General features: G+C 53.3%; 2 protein-coding genes across 7 annotated transcripts in view; both read left to right on the top strand.

Annotated features, from left to right (window-relative positions):
- Positions 1-8708, top strand: part of SLC7A8 (solute carrier family 7 member 8) — a 49646-nt gene extending 40938 nt beyond the window's left edge. For all 6 annotated transcript variants that reach the window (XM_031678853.2, XM_031678852.2, XM_072962827.1 and 3 more), the window contains 4 exons: positions 2459-2555; positions 4192-4341; positions 5920-6097; positions 6581-8708. In XM_031678853.2, the coding sequence (XP_031534713.1) occupies positions 2459-2555; positions 4192-4341; positions 5920-6097; positions 6581-6738 (583 nt within the window). In that variant the 3' untranslated portion in view covers positions 6739-8708. The remainder of the gene's footprint in view (positions 1-2458; positions 2556-4191; positions 4342-5919; positions 6098-6580) is intronic.
- Positions 8709-13431: 4723 nt separating this feature from the next.
- Positions 13432-15162, top strand: CEBPE (CCAAT enhancer binding protein epsilon). Its single transcript, XM_006217237.4, has 2 exons — positions 13432-14041; positions 14630-15162. Exons 1-2 carry the CDS (start codon positions 13532-13534, stop codon positions 14963-14965), a joined length of 846 nt encoding a protein of 281 aa, XP_006217299.2. The 5' UTR covers positions 13432-13531; the 3' UTR covers positions 14966-15162.
- The last annotated feature ends 3227 nt before the right edge of the window (positions 15163-18389 follow it).

Raw genomic sequence — 18389 nt, 5'->3', positions numbered from 1 at the left:
CCAGGGTTCTTAGAAAGCCCCCCGCCCCCAAGGGCACAGTCCTCCTCAAAAGATACAGCAAAAGCATTGAGCCCCTGAGTTCAGCTGCTTCCAAAGCCACCAGTCCCATCAGGAAGGAGTTCCCGTGAAATGACAAGGGAGTGTCATGTTTTCAGGCCCCAGGGCAGGACGGAGGGAGGGTGGGCATCCCCAGTACCCCAGGACCTTCGGACACTCACCCATGGCAACCTCGTGTGCGTGTTACACAGGAGCAGTGTCCACCTGGAGGCCCCAGCCGAGGGCGAGCAGTGGAAGAGCAGTGACTCATGAGGCTCTCTGGGATCTATTGGAGGAGAATGACTGGCTACAGTCACTTTAGAGTGGGGTTTGTCCCTCCGGCAGGCCGAGCAGCGGCCTGCATGCATGTGGTCCAGCTGTGTGTGCATGCGGGAGGCGGCCGCCCTGGTGCGCTCGGCCTCCGATTCAGAGGCACAGCTCACCCAGCTGGCCTCCTCAACTCATCTTTCCGGCTCCTTCCTTCCTTCCTCCTCCTTCCCCTTTTTCTCCCTCTTAACACTTTCATGTTTCAGGCTATGGAGAGGATGATCCTTCCTGAGGAGCAGGAGTGTGTGCGCGTGTGTGTCTTGCTTCACGTCGTGTCTCCTCCGTTGTTGTCGGCTAGCTGGGCAAAGATTGACTCTTGTGAACCTGACTTGCAAATACTGTTGAACTTGACAACTCCACGCGGTCCTGGCTGCATGTGGAGGAGGGTTGTGAATGCAGGACCCTGGTTATGTGCATGGTGAAGCCCACAAAGCACCTGGGGCCCCATCGGGTGCATGAGGCTGTGCTACAGAGGGGCAATGCCATGTGGCTGCATGAAACCAGCGACACTGGCCGAGGTAGTTGATGATGGCACCTGATGGTGGTACATACAAGTCCGTGGGGCCCTAATCCACTCCCACACTTCTGATGAGCTGCTAGCTCCACTCACCCCCGTACACAAATGACAAAGTGACAGTTCTCTTGGACCTCCCAGCCTGCTGATTCTGTGCCTTCCTGTCCCCATCACACCGTCCCCTTCCTCTCACCCCTCAGGTACTCCTTTCCCTACAAAATCCTAGGGAAAAAAAAGGGATCTAATTCACACTAATATCTAAATGACTCTTAACGGCTTATAGTATTCTCTTTTTTCTTGGGAGAGGAAAGAGGAAGGAGGGCTGCTTTTTATGTTAAAATTTCTCTTTTAAAAATAACTTGTTAACATCACTATCCTAGTCATGTTATTGTACTATAGTTTTGCAATATGTTACCAGTGGGAGAACTGGGTGAAGGATATATATGGTCACTCTGCATTATTTCTTACGACTGCATGTACATCTGTGATTGTCTCAAAATAAAAATGTTAATTTAACCGAAATAATTTTTATTCTAATTGTAAGCTTCCTATCTATGTAAATCTTTTTAATTTATAAAATCTAAGAAGGAAAATTTAACTTACTCATAATTCCACCACCCAGAGATAGTCAGTTGGTATTTTAATGTTTGTTTTTACATGCCTATAAATAATATCTTAATTAATTGGAATCACCCTGTATGGAATTGTACAGTTTTCTATCTTGCTTTTTTCATTTTATGTTATATTGTGAGCATGTTCTCATATAATCAGTTTTTTCCAAAAACATTATTTTGACTGCATAACCTTCCATCTTATGAATATGCCAAGACTTATGTAATCAGTCTCCCATTTTAAGGTATTTTGACTATTTCAAATCTTTTTTTTTATCATCAGAATATCTTTGTGTATATATCTCTGTTCATTTCTTTAGGATGGCTTTTTCGGACTAGAATAATTAACTTAAGGATACAAATTTTTAGGTATAATCTACAAGGAATAAAATACATAGATTGTAAGTTTTCAGATTGCTGAGTTTTGGTGATTGTAGACAGCCATGTAACTATCACCCAAAACAAGATATAGAACATTTTCACATATCCCCCAAGTTCTCACATGTCCCTTTCTGGTCTACCACCCATCCCCCACCCCCACGTAAGCAACTACTTTCTTACTAGGATACCATTGTTTTTAAGGCTTTTCACGTACAGTTCAATCCCCACATCTCAAAGAATCCATAGTCCTTGAGGAGGAAGGCGGCACATTTTTAAAGGGATTAAGGCATCAGGCAAAGGAGAAAGGCTACTCCTGCGGTGCTCCAGGCATTGTGAGAGCCCCACAGCGTGATGGAACAGAAATCAGTAACTCTAAGCCACCCAGAACACACTCAGGGTCTCCACGCCCCAGAGCCCATCCACTTAACCACTGACTGCCTCTGGTTTGCCTGCACCCGCATTTGTGAACGTGGGTCCTGGAAGGTGTGCACGAGAAGGCGGGTGCCTAGCTGGAGGGGGGATGATAAGGGAGCCTGGCTGGGGAGGGAGCGTCCTTGGTTGGTGTGTGACCTGCTTTTCTCTCTGCCAGGCTGTTCTTTGCTGGAGCCAGGGAAGGCCACCTTCCCAGCGTGTTGGCCATGATCCACGTGAAGCGCTGCACCCCAATCCCAGCCTTGCTCTTCACAGTAAGGACCCCTCCCTCTGCCAGCCTGACACACACCCTCCCCTTTGTGCTGCTCTTGGATCTGGGAGTTCACACTTCCCACCCATGCTCCTGTCACCCTTGTGTTCTCGGTGTCTCTGGGTCTTAGATAATTTGGCAAATGGTAGACATGGGCTTGATTAACAGCAACCAAGGAAAGACCCTGAGTCCTGAGATACCTTAAGGCTCTCAGACTGGCTCATTCCATTCTCCCATCCTTTTGGGTCAGGCTGAAGTGGCTGCCTCAAGATTCTACAACCTCACAAATAAACTTCTTTGTTCCCCCGGCACCTGTTACCCACAGGCTTGGAGCTTTGGGCCTCTGCTCCTGGCTGATCACTGCACACCTCCACCCCTCCCCATCCACCTTCCTGCCAGCCTCTTGGGAAACATCCCTGAAACAAATTCAGTGTTCAGGGTGCACCAAATTAAAAAAATCATAAAGAAAGGAAAACTGTAAACTGAGAATGGAGAAAAGGAAATTTGGGATGGGGGAATGGGGTGGAATAGGGTGTGAATGGCCCTGGAGTAGAATCATTTAGAGAGAGCAAAAAGGAGCAAAGACTTGTCCCCAGTGAGTCTTTGGGGTTATGTTTTTCCTTCTGAATTCTGATAAAACATCAAAAATGACTTTGGTCCTCCAGAGAAGCAGTTAGACCAGGATAGCACAGCTCTCAGGAGTCAAGGGCATTCACTGTACAGTATGAGGGGGAATTTCAGAATGTTCAGATCCAGGAAGAAGGTCATCTTGATTAGTGAGTGGTGAAAGGCAGCTGGAGAACACTCAATACTCCCAGCGGGCCACAGACTTCTTTTCAGTTTGAGCCACTGGTGCAGGACTATGACTGTAAGGCCAGTACAGTAAGAATCTGGTTTTTTTAGCCCCTAAAATCACCTTGATTATTTTCACCATCATATCTTACAGAACTGAACCTTCCATTGGCCTTAACATATTAGCAGAAGGGAAGAACATGGTTCTGAGAAAGTCACTGAGATGATTTTGAAGTTGGAACGTGGACTCCATCAAGAAAACTTCCCAGGGATATTATGAGGGTTAAATGAGTTAATATTTGTAGAATGTTAAAAATAGGGCCTGGCACTAAGGAAGTGCTATATAAATGTTTATGATTTTTTTTAAAAGAAAAAAAAAAGAAAAGGAAGGAAGAAAAATAAATTAGATGACTCAGCCAGGAAAATAGAATGATGGCAAGAATACAGCCTTAATCTGCAGTTAACGATCTTCCCTAAGGGATAAAAAACAAAATTAGCTTGAGTTTCAACCAAAGAAGAAATATAAATGAGACCAGGGTAGCCTAGAGCTGGTGCCACCAGAATGGCCAATCCTGTTATTCACAGCTAGTATCTGTTCTAATTGGTTAGTACTCATGCCATACCTGTGGTTAAATGAATTATCAAAACAAGAAAGAACTTCCTGGCAGCGAAGGCATTAGCAAAGGCCCTGGCTCCTCGGGGACGTTGTGAAGTCTCCATTTTGAGATATCCATTATAAAATGGCATCGTCTGCCTAGAGAAAGGGAACAGCCCCCCGACCTGTCAACAGGTCCTCCCAACTCCCAGTACTTTTCGGATCACTAATGAGCTTCTCCCACACCCCGCAGTGCATCTCCACCCTGCTGATGCTGGTCACCAGCGACATGTACACACTCATCAACTACGTGGGCTTCATCAACTACCTCTTCTATGGCGTCACGGTTGCTGGACAGATAGTTCTTCGCTGGAAGAAGCCTAACATCCTCCGCCCTATCAAGGTGCGAGAACCTCTTTTTGGAGCCCCCTTCCCATCTTCCACTGGTCCTAGCTAAGCTTGGATTTTTTTTTTTTTAAGGGAGGGAGGTAATTAGGCTTATTTATTTGTTTATTTTTAATGGAGGTCCTGGGTTCCCCAGGACCTCGTGCATGCTAAGCAGGCACTCTACCACTGAGCTACACCCTCCCCCCAAACTCAGAGTTTTTAAATCACCTTGTATTCACTACTGACCACAACTGATCATCTCCATGATGGTGAGAGACCCTTTGGGAAGCAAGGGCCATGTGTGAATGGAGCAGCCATTTCCATTCTCCACTGGGGGCAGGACCAGAGCAAACTGCAGCTAGAGGAATAAGTTAGATGGAGTGATTCTTCCATCATGTCAGTCCTTTGTTTCCTACGGGGCTAAGTCAGCTGATCTTTCCTGGACCTTCTAGTCTGACCAGTCCCCTGCCTGTCACTCCTGGTAGCTGGATTCACATATCCCAGAATGTTCCTTCTCCCATCTGCCTATCCAAATATTTACCATTTTCCACGCTTAAGGCCCTTTCTTCCTTGAGTCTTTGCGGTCCATTTCAGCCCTCCATATTCTTCCCCTTTAAAATTACCATGGCCCTACACATGGTAGGGTGCCTGGTGAACCTATTGATTGCTACAAGAAATAACTTTGTGATAGGAACAGATGGAGTTGCTCAGAACAAAAGACACTGGAGTGCTACGGGTTCTCCTGCAAATTAGAAGAACAGGGTATATCTCTGAGCTATTTGAACAGTCCTATTCTGGAAACACAGAGAGACTAGATACTTCTAGAAGATTCTTCCAGCTGAGGAAATCGAGGGTTCTCTAAATTTTTCACTGCCACCTTTCCCCTGCTCTTAGAAAGCCTGCTAGAGGGAAGAGGAAGTAGAATAACCCCATCTCCCTCCATCTCCTCTGAGAGGAGAGGACAAGGAGGAGAAAGGCAGCTGAGTCTAGAGTCCTGTTTTTAATTTTGGGGAGAGGGGAGGTAATTAGGTTTATTTATTTACTTACTTACTTTAATGGGTGTACTGGGGAGTGAACCCAGGACCTTGTGCATGCTAGGCAAGCACTCTACCACTGAGCTATACCTTCCCGTCTTGAGTCTAGAGTCTTGAAGAAGACAGCACCGTGGTCACCAAGAGAGGGTGGAGCCCACAGAGTTTGCTTCTTTCTGAAGTAAAGTCAAGGCCCCCCAACTGCCTTATGCCATGCTAGGTTTCCTGATTTCTCTGGTCTTGACAGGTTTATTCTCTCAAACTGCTAAAAATAAAACAGGACTGACCCTGGTGAGAGGGACGGCCTTGTTTGATCCTTCCCCTGGGAGGACAATGAGGGTCATCCCGTCCCTAGTTCCCCGACTCTAACTGCCCCACTGCCCACCTTCACCAACATTTGTTGACACAGCACCTGCCCTATCAAGGCTCAGGATGTGGGAGCCACAGAGTTGAGCGAAGCCTAGCTTTGCCCTCAAAAGGCTTCCCCGTGGGTGAAGAAGAGGGAGCCCCCCGATCCCGGGGGCTGCGGGGTCCCCACAGCTAACAGTGCCTCTGACCCACAGGTCAACCTGCTGTTCCCCATCATCTACTTGCTGTTCTGGGCCTTCCTGCTGGTCTTCAGCCTGTGGTCGGAGCCCGTGGTGTGTGGCATCGGCCTGGCCATCATGCTGACAGGGGTGCCTGTCTATTTCTTGGGTGTTTACTGGCAACACAAGCCCAGGTGTTTCAATAAGTTCATCGGTGAGTTGTTGAAGGCTCTGGGTGGCTAGAGGGTCCCCAGCCTGGGATATAATGGTCTGGCAGGGGAGCTCCCTGCCCCAGGGTCTAGAGGCTTAGGCTGGTCCATAGAGTGCTGGAGACCAATCGGGGGAAGGAAGGGTGGGTGCCTTCCCACAGACCTCTGAGGAGAGAAGAACATTGCACATCCCCACACAGGACTTAGGCCTGCGAGAGTAGCCATCCTGCAGGAGCTGCTGCCCAGGCTGATGATCAATGGGCGTGGGGCCTTGGTAAGAAGGAGTGACCGGCAAGCGGGCTGCCCAGACCCAGACGAGGTGGCTGAGGTGGCCGTCTCCTGAGAGGGAGTCTCCTAACGACACTGGCAGCTCTGCTGAGGCCAGACGATGAGGCCAGATGAAGAGAGCTGGAAGGGTCACAGCCTGGTTGTCCAGGTTGGTGGGAAGCTTGACATTGACCTGTTTTCTGTGTGGCCTCCTCCTGCAGAGTTGCTGACCCTGGTGAGCCAGAAGATGTGTGTGGTTGTGTACCCCAAGGTGGAGGAGGACTCAGAGACAGAGGAGATACATGAGGACACGAAGCTACAGAATCAGTCCATCTACCAACCCCCTGCCTCTAAGGACAAGGATGCTGTGGAGCCCTGAGGATCACCATCCCCTCTCAGCTGCTTCCTTCCTCCTTCATCCCCCTTTCTATCCTCCTTCCCTGCCTGGGTCTCCCCAACACACACACACACACACATACACAAAATCACTCACACCTCTGCTTCTAACAGGGGCAGGACCTGGGTGTGGATGGTGAGAAACCATAAACAAAGACACTGACATTTGTACCCAAAGATCCAGCTCCTCTTGCCCACAAAGCTTTGCGTCCAAAGCCCCCTACCAGGGCTGCCCACGCTCCAAGCTGTTAGAGGAGAGTGGAGCAGCCAGGGATGCCCTATAGGACCCTCCCTCCCAGCCCACACCCTCATTCACTTCCTCAGGAACCTGAGTTCAGTACTGCCTTCCCTCCCCTGAGCCCAAGGGAGGCCTCTGCTCCAAGAGACCGTGGCAGCAGCAGTGAGTCAGTTGGGAGGGACAGACTTAAGCAGATCTGTCACAATTAAAGGTCAGCTGGAGAGCCCCAGATCCCCCTCCCTTCACTAGGGACCCAAGAAATCAGAGGTAATGCTTTCCTCTGCCCTCTTCCCCACTTCTCCCCCTCCCCAGCCTTGGCCCCCTGAGCAGAGTGAGGTTCCTGATAAGACAATACTCCCCACTGAGCTAAGGACCAACAAGCAGAACTGCCCCCTCCCCCTAACCCCACCCAGGCCTGTGGAACCGACTGGGAAAGGCTCAGATTGCAGAAACCCAGCCCTGCCCCTGCCCCTGCATCCTGCCCCCAACTCGGTGCCAAAGCTTCCTGAAGTCAGAAAGTTTCTTATTTTCAATGCAGTGGACATTTCTCTCCTAATGACAAAGCAGCTCCGCTCCTCCTCCCTCCCAGCCCCTTGGGAAGAAGCCGTCACCCTGTTACCCCGCAGCACCGCGCCAACAGCCCCAGGCAGCCAGCACTGCCGGCACCCCCATCTTGCCCTTCTCCTCTTCTCTGGACCTTGGCTCTGGGACCGATGGGTGTAAAGGCTCCCCAAGCCCTTCATGCCTGAAAGCCGAGCCAAATCAGCCTTAAGTCACCTCCCATCCAAGAACTGGACCTAAAAATACCAACCCTCCAGACAGACCTGGTAGGAAAAGCCTTCCCAGGAGGGCGGGCTCTTTCCCACCTCCCCAGAGGTGCACATCCCACAGCCTCAGAGACCGGGAAGAAAGGTATTCTGAAGGCGAGTTCCTCCCACCTCCCCCAACTCAGATAACCCCTCCCTCCTTTCTGCTACCACCACTGTCCTGTCTGGACAGCCTCCAGGGCAGAATAAGAAGGCTGTGGCAGAAGATACCCACTTTGGAGGCCCTCAAAAACGCCCATCCTCTGTGGTATGTGGACTTGTGGCCGTCCTGTCCTGCAGGCAGAGGGTGCCATTCCCTGTGCTCCAAAGAAGGTACTAGTGTTTGCCCTGGGCCCTTGCAGCCTCCCAGTCACACCTGTTGTGCTAAGGACTGGATCCTTTTATCCCAAGCAGAAACCCCCTTCCCCAAACTCCCCATCCTGTCTGCTTAAACTGGAATCCCTGGGAGCCCTCCTGACCCACTCGGGTCTCCCAGCTTCCCACCCGGCCTGCCTGAGCCCGCGTTGGTGAGATGCGAATTTGGTCCGAGTCATGGTCCCTTCAGAGCAGACTCCAGGTGGACTGGGGTTGGCCCCTGGAGGGTCAGGGGACCATCCTCTTGTTCCCTCTTCTCATTTCTCCACCCTCCTTCCCTCTTTCAGTTATTGTTTTTTTTTGTTTGTTTTGTTTTTTGTAAAGTGGATGCCTTACTTTTTTGGATAAATATTTTTGAAGCTGGCATTTCTATTTCTTTTGGATTTTTAATGTAAGGTTTTTTTGCGGGGAGGGGTTTAGTTACACCTGGATAATAATCTTCTATCTTTGAGTTGGTTTAGGTTTTAGAATTTTGTTTTGTTTTGTGAGGGTTTCTTTTTCTTTTGATGTAATAAAATTTTAAATGGAAACAAAGATGGTGGTGTTAATAATTCAGTGAGCTTCAGAGGGAGGAGGGAGGGAGGTCTTTGGTCATTCCTTCCAGGATGACATTCCTGAAGGCCCTCACTCTCTGTAACTTCGAGCTATCCGAGGGACCCAGTGCCAGCACATTTGAACAGCTTCCTCTCATTTTGAACCAAAATCCTTCGCATTGTTTCTGGGAAGTCAAAAGTGTTACTAAGTTCTTGCCTGTATCCTGCTGAGAGCCTGCAAGCTGCCTGGGAAGTAGCACCAAGCTGAGTGGAGGGAGGCGGAGGCAGGCGTGGTCCCCCCAGGCCCAGTCTGCAAAGGCTTCTGGCATCAGAAAGGGACACGCTGAGCCTGTGGAGAGACCCCCGTGGGAGGCTTGGGAGAGCACCCAGTTGGATTCCCAGGGCTTAATGGGAGGGACTTGGAGGTGAGGTGGGGGTCCACTCAGCTGTACAGGTGGAAGACTAGGAGGCTGAGAAGTTAGGAAAGAACGGAAGCAATCTAGGGAAGGACAAGTACCTCCTGGTGCTCTGGGTTAATTGCTGGAGGAGGCTGACGCTTGTGGGCAGCCCTCCTGGCTGTCTGTCCTGGGACAGCGTCATTCCAGAGCCAGCACTGCTGACAGATGTGAGGGTGGGGATGGTGGGGGCGGTGGGTATAGGTTAAGACATCAACCTTCACTATCTGGGACACTGTGAGGACACTGGCAGGCAAGATGCCTCCACTCCCAGCCCTGGCCTGGCCCCAACACTCCTGTTTTGTGGCTGGTGTCCTTTTAGATTCAAGCTGGTGGCTCGCCATTCACAGGGTACAGACACTTGGCTCTGAGACCCAGCTCAGCCACCAAACAGGTGTGTGGCCTTGGGCAAGTCATTTAACCTATTTAGCACCTTTAGAGGGAAGAAAAAAGAAGACTGACCCCAATCTCAGAGGGTTCTTCAATCTCCCAGCCCAAGGCTGTCCCAAAAGAGTGAGGGAAAAACGAGGCAGAGGCCAGACTTGTGCAAGAGGCCCTTCTCCAAGCCTCACATTGACCCTTGGGGACCCCCGGATCCCCAACACACACTTTTCCTTTCCCCAGGCCACCCGAGGGCTCCTCTGTTCACCCATCAAGGCAGATCCAGCCCTCCCCAATCCCCTCTCACTCCCTGGAGACACTTGGCCCTGGGGGCCCCCCTCTCTCTCTGTAAGGTGACACTTGCTGATCTTTTCAACCTGCTCAAAAGGGCAAATGTGGGTCTCCTCCTGGGCAACAGGCATTTATTTTTAACCTGGGCCTTTACCCTGTCAGTCACTTTACTGCTCTGACCTTAGGCAATTTGGGAGCATTTGGAGGTCACTGAAATCATAGCTGCTTATGCATTCTTAAGGTAGTCACACAACAAATCTTTCTCTAACCATTGCATCTAGGATTTTGTTATGTGCTGTGGAAATAACAAACTTATCACTGAGTTTTCCAAGTCAGCACAGTCTTCAAATATTCTGTTCCACTGTCTCTATAAGAATATTCATATAAGTCAACCCGCCCGTCCTTAATTTTAGTTCAGGCAATATGGTCATCATGGATGAAGAAGTATCCGACTCCATCTTCAAGGAGCAAAGAGTCTGTGGGAGAAAGAAGACAAAAAATGCACACGGGGCATACATGCACACTTCACAGCATCACTGTCCACCCGCTGGGCTGCCAGCTTCCGCAGGCAGGGCTGGACCCACCAGATTCCCAGAGCCTCCACGGTGCCTGGGACCTACGTGCTCAGAAATGCCTGTCCAATCGAGGCGTCAGACAAGGCTGCAGATAGCATGTCGCTTAGGAGACACAGATAAACCACAGGGGGCAGTCCCAGGAGGGCCGGAAGGAGACTGACCGGCTGAGACCAGTTGCTTCCCATCCACTATCTTATTCAAAGTTTAATTAAACAACTGACAAAGTAGGCGTTACCGCTACCATTTTACAAGTCAGATTAAGTAACTCCCCAATTCTCTCTGATGCGTCACTGCCACGCTCGGTGGCCTCTCTGTCGGAAAGACTTGGTGGTGTTTGAACTGAGGCCGGTTACGAAGTCATTAAGATAATATAGGTAATTTTATTTAGTTAATGCACACAGGTATCGCCTGCAGCCACAAGGAGAAAAAGATCCTGCTGACCTCCTGAGCAACTCCGCAAGCATCCCCCAGCCCTTGACTGGCACGGCCCCCTCCACCCACTTCCCATCCAGCACCCCCTCCTCCCCTGCCCAGACATCCAGAGAGCACTCGGTTACTGAGAAACACGGCTGTCCAGGCACCAGCAACGTCAGCCCGGGAGGTGCGGGACGGAGATCACTTATCTCCCCCACGGCCTGCCACGCTCCTGAGCTTTCTCATTTCCTGCCGCCCTGTTTGCACACCTCCCAGCTTCCTCCAGGGCCGGCTCGCCCGCGACTGACACCGGCTCCCCATCCCCCAAGGTGGCCAACTGAGGGCAAAGAAGGCTCTCTGGGTCACACAGCTCCCCCTTACCCTCTCTTCTTTCCTGGGGGTTTCAGGAACTAGACCACTGCCCTTTCCCTCCAGAGAAACGCCACATCCTTGCACGACCTTGAGCAGCTCAGACTCTAAGCTTGGTTTTCCTTCTTTATAAGGCAAGGATAAAAATACCAGATGTCTTGGTTACTTTCTTGTTTAAATCACAGGGAAATGGTCTGCAAGGAAAAGCATATGTTTCGATGATAGAAAAAGCGTAATATCAGAAAATGCAAGGCCTTAACCATCATCACTATTTCGTAGTTGATGGGGGACAGAATTCCTCCTCACTGAGACAAGGGCCTGGCCCCAATCCTCTCTGCCTGCCCTCTCTCCCTGTAACTGCACTGCAAGCCCCCATCCCAGCCATGTTTCTTCTTCCTCCTCCTCCTTCAGGGCGTCTTGCCCTTGACAGGGCTGTGGGAGCCTGCCCTCTGCCGTCCTCCTGATTCCTGACCATAGCAGCCCCTCGAGTCCTGGATTTTGGACCAACATTACCACCTGGTGGTTGACTGAGGCACTGCCGCCGAACTGAAGTAGCTCAGCTCTGACACCTGTTTGCCACAGGGTCCTTTGAAATGGGCAAAAGGCAGAAATCTCCCCATCTGGTTCCTGACACCTGTCTCTGGAATTCAAGCAGGTCTCCCCAGGGCTTTCAAGGTCAGGTCAGAGCTTTCAGAGAAAGTACCTCAAACTTTACACAGAAAGCTCCTGGAGGAGGTGGGGGTTGGGGGGGGTGCCAAGTAGAAGGGTAACTTGCCTGCCTTGCAGGCAGCCCTGTCTCCATCTGTGCACTTTATTTTAGCAATTAGTGCCACATACATCCCCTCTGCATTTGCCCCACTGTGGCCTGATCCTTGGTGTGCCTGACATAAACCTGCTGGCCTCCGCAGGGCACTCACTGGTTTTTCTGGTGATAAAAGAGCCAGTGATATATTTCTCTGTGTCCTTTTCTTTTCACTGCACCTATAGTCCCTTTTGCAGATGAAACGCAACAGGTAAAAGCAGGTGTCTCTGACAGAAGGGAGTGGGGAGTTCCCAGAGGAAAGAGAAAAGGGAAGGGACGGTGGGGGCGGAGGGGGGGCAGCCTGAGACCAAAAGCACAGAGAGCGAGCCATGGGCTTCTCCTGGAGACCCTGAAACAGAGCCCCAGGAAGAGGTGATGACAAAAGAGAAGGCTTCTCAAGCCTCACAAGAGGAAGTGGACCCAAGAGACACGCATAGAGGTCAGAGAACGGCCATGCAGAAGGAAAAACAGCAAACTGAGCTGCACCGAGTGCCTGAGCCCTGCGGCCTGGGCACAGGAAACGGGCAGAGCCCTCAGGACCAGATCAGGGCAGGGCGCCAGCCTGAGCCTCTGGCGGTGCAGACTAGGCACTGGAACCACCAGAGGAGTACAGCTGTCGGTTCCCGGGGCAGCAGCCTGCTGGGGCCTGGGGCACAGGGCCCAAGCCCTGACCAGGTGCCTCAGCCAAGCCTGGGCAGTCAGGGACAGTGCCAAGCTGCCACGGCTGGAAACACGTGAGGGCTGGGGCTGTTGCAGAGACCCTGTGCAAAAACCTAGCAAGTGAGCGTTTCTGCACCACGAGACAGGCCCCAGAGTATGGTCCCAGACCTATCACTACTTCCTAAACCCCTCAAACAACACCCCCTGGCCTGCACCCAGGAGAGTGGCTGGGAGAGGTGGGGCTACAAAAGGAACTGAGTGGCCCTGGGGGTAGGTGGAGCCCAGCACTGCAGGGGACTGAGAGGGAGGCGTGTCAAGGGAGGAGCTCAGATCAGGCTGGGGGTCGGCACTGGGAGAGGGTTTTCTCTTTTCATTCTGCGGGGCACCTCATTCTGCACAGGACTTTTTGGAAGTCGGAGGGGGCAGGACACTCAGAGTGAGGTGTTGTCCTCGACAAGGACTCTGGAATCCCCTGGACTCAACAGGGAGGAGGAGGCATTCCCAGAAGCATCAGCTCCTGGGCATCTCAGAACCCGGGCTTGAGCCTGACCAGAGTGCCCCCCAACTGCTAATTCGGCCAGGGGCTCCATTTCTCTAAGGCCTGCATCCCTCCCTCCGGGGTGCGCCCTGCCCCTCCCTGAGTCACCCCAGGGAGTGAGGGGAAAAAAGGGAAGAGAAAAGAGGCATTGACTACAGAGGAAGGAAAAGGAAACAGCAGAGGAGGGAGGAGAGAGGCCACGCAGAGTGGGTGACAGGAGATCGGAGAGGGTAGATCTAGGGCAGATCTAGGGCAGGGGGAGATAGCAAGCCGTGCATCCCAAAGGGTGCCCCAAGAGCAGGGCGGCCAGGGGCGGGGAGCTGAGGGGGCGGGCCGGCCATGTCCCACGGGACCTACTACGAGTGTGAGCCCCGGGCTGGCCAGCAGCCACTCGAGTTCTCAGGGGCCCGAGCAGGGCCCGGGGAGCTGGGGGACATGTGTGAGCATGAGGCCTCCATCGACCTGTCTGCCTACATCGAGTCTGGGGAGGAACAGCTCCTCTCCGACCTCTTCGCTGTGAAGCCGGCACCCGAGGCCAGAGGCCTTAAGGGCCCCGGAACCCCTGCCTTCCCCCACTACCTGCCGCCTGACCCGCGGCCCTTCACCTACCCTCCACACACCTTCGGCCCTGACAGGAAGGCCTTGGGGCCTGGCATCTACAGCAGCCCGGGGAGCTACGACCCCAGGACCGTGGCCGTGAAGGAGGAGCCTCGGGGGCCCGAGGGCAGCCGGGGGGCCAGCCGCAGCGGCTACAACCCTCTGCAGTACCAAGTGGCGCACTGTGGGCAGACAGCCATGCACCTGCCCCCGGCCCTGGCAACACCCAGCCAGCCCCTGCGCGTCCTCAAGGTAAGAGCCACTCAATTGTCCTCCCCGCCACCCAGGGGCTGGAGGGAGGCTCGTGCAGATGGGGTCTGTGTGTGGTGTTACTCTGTGAAATCGACTCACCCCAAGTCCTCTGTGCTCGCCACCCAGTCATGACCCCTCTTGTCTTCTCTGTGAATTCACTCCCACCCTGATCCCCCATGTGTGGCTAGAACCAACGTGTCCTGCAGTCCCTGTGACCAGCTGACCTGCCTTGACCTCAGGCCCCCCCCACCAGCTCCTCTGCTGCCCACCAGCCCCCTCTTCTTGTCTCTGTGCCACCTCCTGCTTCTACAAGAGGAAATGCCTGCTGATGGTAGAACGGGAGACTCAAGATAGACTGAAGGAAAGTGTCCTCAGAGAGTGTGGGGACATGAAAGGGAGTTTGGGTCAGGGCAGAGAACCCTGTGCGTCTGGTGGGGCAGTGGCTGTTCTGACCAGGAGCCAGGAGCTGGCTCTGACTCCCACATCCCTCTGATGCCCCAAGTGTGCTCTGGCTGCTGGGATTCTGCCCTGCCTCTGCTCTGCTTCCCAGCAGCCCTCACTCTTGTCCCTCTGTGCCTTCCCCTCCAGGCCCCTTTGGCCGCTGCTGCGCCCCCTTGCAGCCCCCTCCTCAAGGCGCCCTCCCCGGCCGGCCCCTCACACAAGGGCAAGAAGACAGTGAACAAAGACAGCCTGGAGTACCGGCTGCGGCGGGAGCGGAACAACATCGCCGTGCGCAAGAGCCGGGACAAGGCCAAGAGGCGCATTCTGGAGACGCAGCAGAAGGTGCTGGAGTACATGGCTGAGAACGAGCGTCTGCGTAGCCGGGTGGAGCAGCTGACCCAGGAGCTGGACACCCTTCGCAACCTCTTCCGCCAGATCCCCGAGGCCGCCAACCTCATCAAGGGCGTGGGGGGCTGCAGCTGAGGTCGGCCAGCAGACTGTGGGCAACAGCACTTGGGCCCGGCCTGATCCTGGGGACCCCCACCCTGCTGTGGCCCTAGAGCCCCTCCCAGGCCGAGCTGGAGACAAAGACCCTGGACAAACGGCAGCGGCTAGCAAGGGAGGAGGGCAGGCCCCCGCATGATGATTCTGTGGCTGAATAAAACTGCACTATGACTTGGTGCCGGGGCTGTACACTGGGCCTGGGCCTCTGTGTGTGTGTGTGTGTTTGCGTGTGTGGTGTGCATGGGTCTAGGTTTGCATACCTCTTGATTCCAGGCCTATGCACTGCCCACAGCTCCCCCTCCCCGGCACACCACACAGCCAGGCCACGCATCTGTCACTCCGTCTTCTCTCCCTCGACCAGGCCCGCTCTGTAGCTCTGTACCCGACACTGAAGTCACCCCCGCTGCCACCAGAAGGCTCGGATACTCTCCTAGCAAAGCTCGGCAGCTTGCGGGGAGATCCCAGCACCTCCAGCCCCTTCTGCCCAGGCCTGCTGACCCCAGGCCTGCTCTCTGTCACCTTGACGTATACATAGGTCTGGGAGCTCCTGCCCCAGGGGACCAAGAGAAAATTCCAGATGACTCTGATAGATTTATGGTCCCTGAGCTCTTGATCTGGACTGAATCCCTTCTCCCCATTTCCAAAACTTCAGTCTACCAGACTGACAGCTCCCCCAGGCTCCCACCCACCAGCTCCCACCTTTGTCCCTCGTTCCCTTTGGTTTGGGTTCCCTAAAGAATCTGATTGCTTGGGGGACACATCGGTTGGGAAAGGCCTCAAGACCTGTTCATATACGAGAAAACTGATAATCAAGAGGATGAAAACCCACCTGTGCTGTGAACCCCACTTTGAAAGCAGTTTTTTCGTAGAACTCTAGCCTAAGTGACATGATAGCCCAGGAAAGCCCAATGAGGCCAGCGGGATGGAAAGGAGAAGAAGGAAAGGACACAACTGCGGTGCTTGGCAGCCTCAGTTTGAATTTCCCTCTGCTACTTTCCAGCTGTGTGACTTCATGCTAGTGGCTTCTTTCTGTGTCTCAGTTTCCTCATTTGCAAAATGGGAGGAGGAGCGGTGCTGTTAGGTTCATAGATAAATAGGGCCTGGCATACGGTAAGCATGAAGACTTGTTATCATTCCCTTTGGCAGGTAAGGAGACTGAGGCCTCAGACAGGGAAGGGACTTACCCAGAGTCATGCAATGGGTTAGAGGCAGAACCAAAATTAGCTCCATAAAATCACAGATCTCGAGGGGCTGGAAGAGACCTCAAGAGACCATCTGGTAGGCTTTTCCCTCAGACGACAAGATAGTGCGAGCCACACTTGAGAGATAAAGCAGCTGAGGGCCGAGGGGATAAGAGACATTCTCCGCAAGTTCACCCAGGCACTTTGCTGCCTCTGCACAGGCACCCGTCTCTCTACTCCGTGCTCACACCCTCCCCTCGGAGGCAGACGGAACAGTGTGGGGGGCACAGATCCCATTCAATCAGTAATCAGGGATTGCCCAGCAAAGCCAGAGACACGAGACGCAGTACCGGCTGGCTAGAGTCTCTCCTAGGCCACCAATGACTTAGAGGCTTATGCTGAGAAAGCAGCATTAGACATCAAGGAATAACCTTCTGAGAGGGAGAGTCTGGTGTCTGGATCCTCCCAGTTCACCTCTCTCTCTCTTCCCCTCCCATCTCCACATCCCCAGTGTCAGTGACTTCTCACACCTCCGACATCTGTGTGCCCCATGCCTGCCTCACCCAGGGCTCAGTCCCTTTTCTGCCTTTGCCTTTGCCTCTGTTTCTCTCAGGCACCATCTCTCCTACATCTGTGCCCCAGATCCCCCTGCCCCAGGTCTAGTTTGGGCAGACAGATCTGAACCTCGCTAGATGGCTTATGGTTTATTCCCTCACCGCCTGAGTTGGGAAAGGGGCAGCGCCCATCTCTGTGGATGCCTGGGAGAATCCCACACCTTCCTTTCAGCCCAAGGGGATGGGTTGCATAAAGGGGGTTTGTACAGAGCATGGTAAGTGACTCAACCTCCGGATTTCCTCCTCTCAGCTCAAGACCACTGCCCTGGTACTTATTTTCAAGGTTCTGGGTGATGGGACATGGGTTGCTTCAGCATCAGCCCCAAGCTTCTTTCCCACAGCTCTGAATTGTGCCTCCTCCCAGCCCCCAGCACCCTCGGGGCATCCTCAGGGCAGATGCCTGTCACCAGGTCTGGAGAAGAGCCACAGCCCCAGGTGAGAGAAGCGCACACCTGTCCCTGCGTGACACCGAGTGGCAGGCACACCCAACCCTCTGTGGCAGATCGTATCCCAGGGAGACGACAACTGGCCCGAAGTCACACTTTCGGAATGAGGCTTTTAACTTGACTGCAACTGGTTTGGGCCAAAGTAACTTATTCAACAAGTATCTGTTGAGCATCTTTCCTGTGCCAAGGCCTTGCATGGTGCTGGCAACACTGGTGACTGAGACAAACCCAGCCAGTAGCTGAAGGAGTAAGAAGAGAAAGGCAACAAGCCAATGTGCCGAATGCCCTCCTCTCCCCTACAGACCCCTCCTCCCGTCCGAGGTCCTGGCAGCACAGGTGATTGAGGGCAGCCCCAACCCCTCCGGGAAGGACTGGTCCTCTCTGCAGCTGGGCTCACAGCCTAGAGGTGGTGACGGCTTTGCTGCTGCCAGAGCTCCTGACTCCTGCTGCTTTTCCTTAATCCTACCCATTCCCACCTCTATAAATTCAAAGATTACTCCCTTTGAATATGCCCCTTGGGGAAACCGACTAAACAAGCAGGAAGGGAGGCTGTTTTAGCTGGGGTAGTCAAGGAGGGCCTCTCTGAGGAGGTGACGTTGAAGTGGAAACCTTGAAAACTGTCCAGGAGGAGACGGATGTGCCAAACTGGGGGGTGAGGGGGTAGTGGGGAGCAGAGGGGAGAGCAAATGGCAAGGCCCTGAGGTGTCCCGATGGAGAAAAAGGAAGAAAAGCCCAATGAGGCCGGCAGGATGGAAAGGAGGAAGAAGGGACCCGACCAGCAAGAACACCGCTTCCCTCCCTCCAGGATGGCCTTCATTCCCTCTGCCGGTAGGAGTTCCCAAAGGAGCTCGGGCAGGTGGGAGAGCAGGGTCCCGGCGCCCTGCGCCTCTCCTCCCACCACCGCGCAGGGATGCCGCGGGGGCCGGACGCGGCAGAAAGAAGGCACTGCCGGGTTGGGCGGTTAGCCCCACTCCTGCCCGGGAAGGTGAGAGGCCCGGGACACCGGAACTTTGGAAAACCGGCAAATCAAGTCCAAACAGCACACACATGGCGTTCCCTTTGCTTTACACCTCCCAGCTCGGGCCCACTTTTCCTTCGTGAGCAAAACTGGGGACCAGGTTGAAAGTCCTGAGCTGAGAGGCAGGATCTCAGACCCCAGGGA

The sequence above is a fragment of the Vicugna pacos genome, chromosome 6 (assembly GCF_048564905.1).
Source record: "Vicugna pacos chromosome 6, VicPac4, whole genome shotgun sequence".
NCBI classification, from domain to species: Eukaryota; Metazoa; Chordata; class Mammalia; order Artiodactyla; family Camelidae; genus Vicugna; species Vicugna pacos.
Note: the sequence above shows the minus strand (reverse complement) of the source record. Positions and strands in the feature narration are given on the sequence as shown.

Coding starts and splice junctions, on each gene's coding strand:
- CEBPE (XM_006217237.4), top strand. CDS start 13,532: ATGTCCCACGGGACCTACTACGAGTGTGAGCCCCGGGCTGGCCAGCAG. Junction 14,042..14,629: donor AGCCCCTGCGCGTCCTCAAG/GTAAGAGCCACT, acceptor CTTCCCCTCCAG/GCCCCTTTGGCCGCTGCTGC.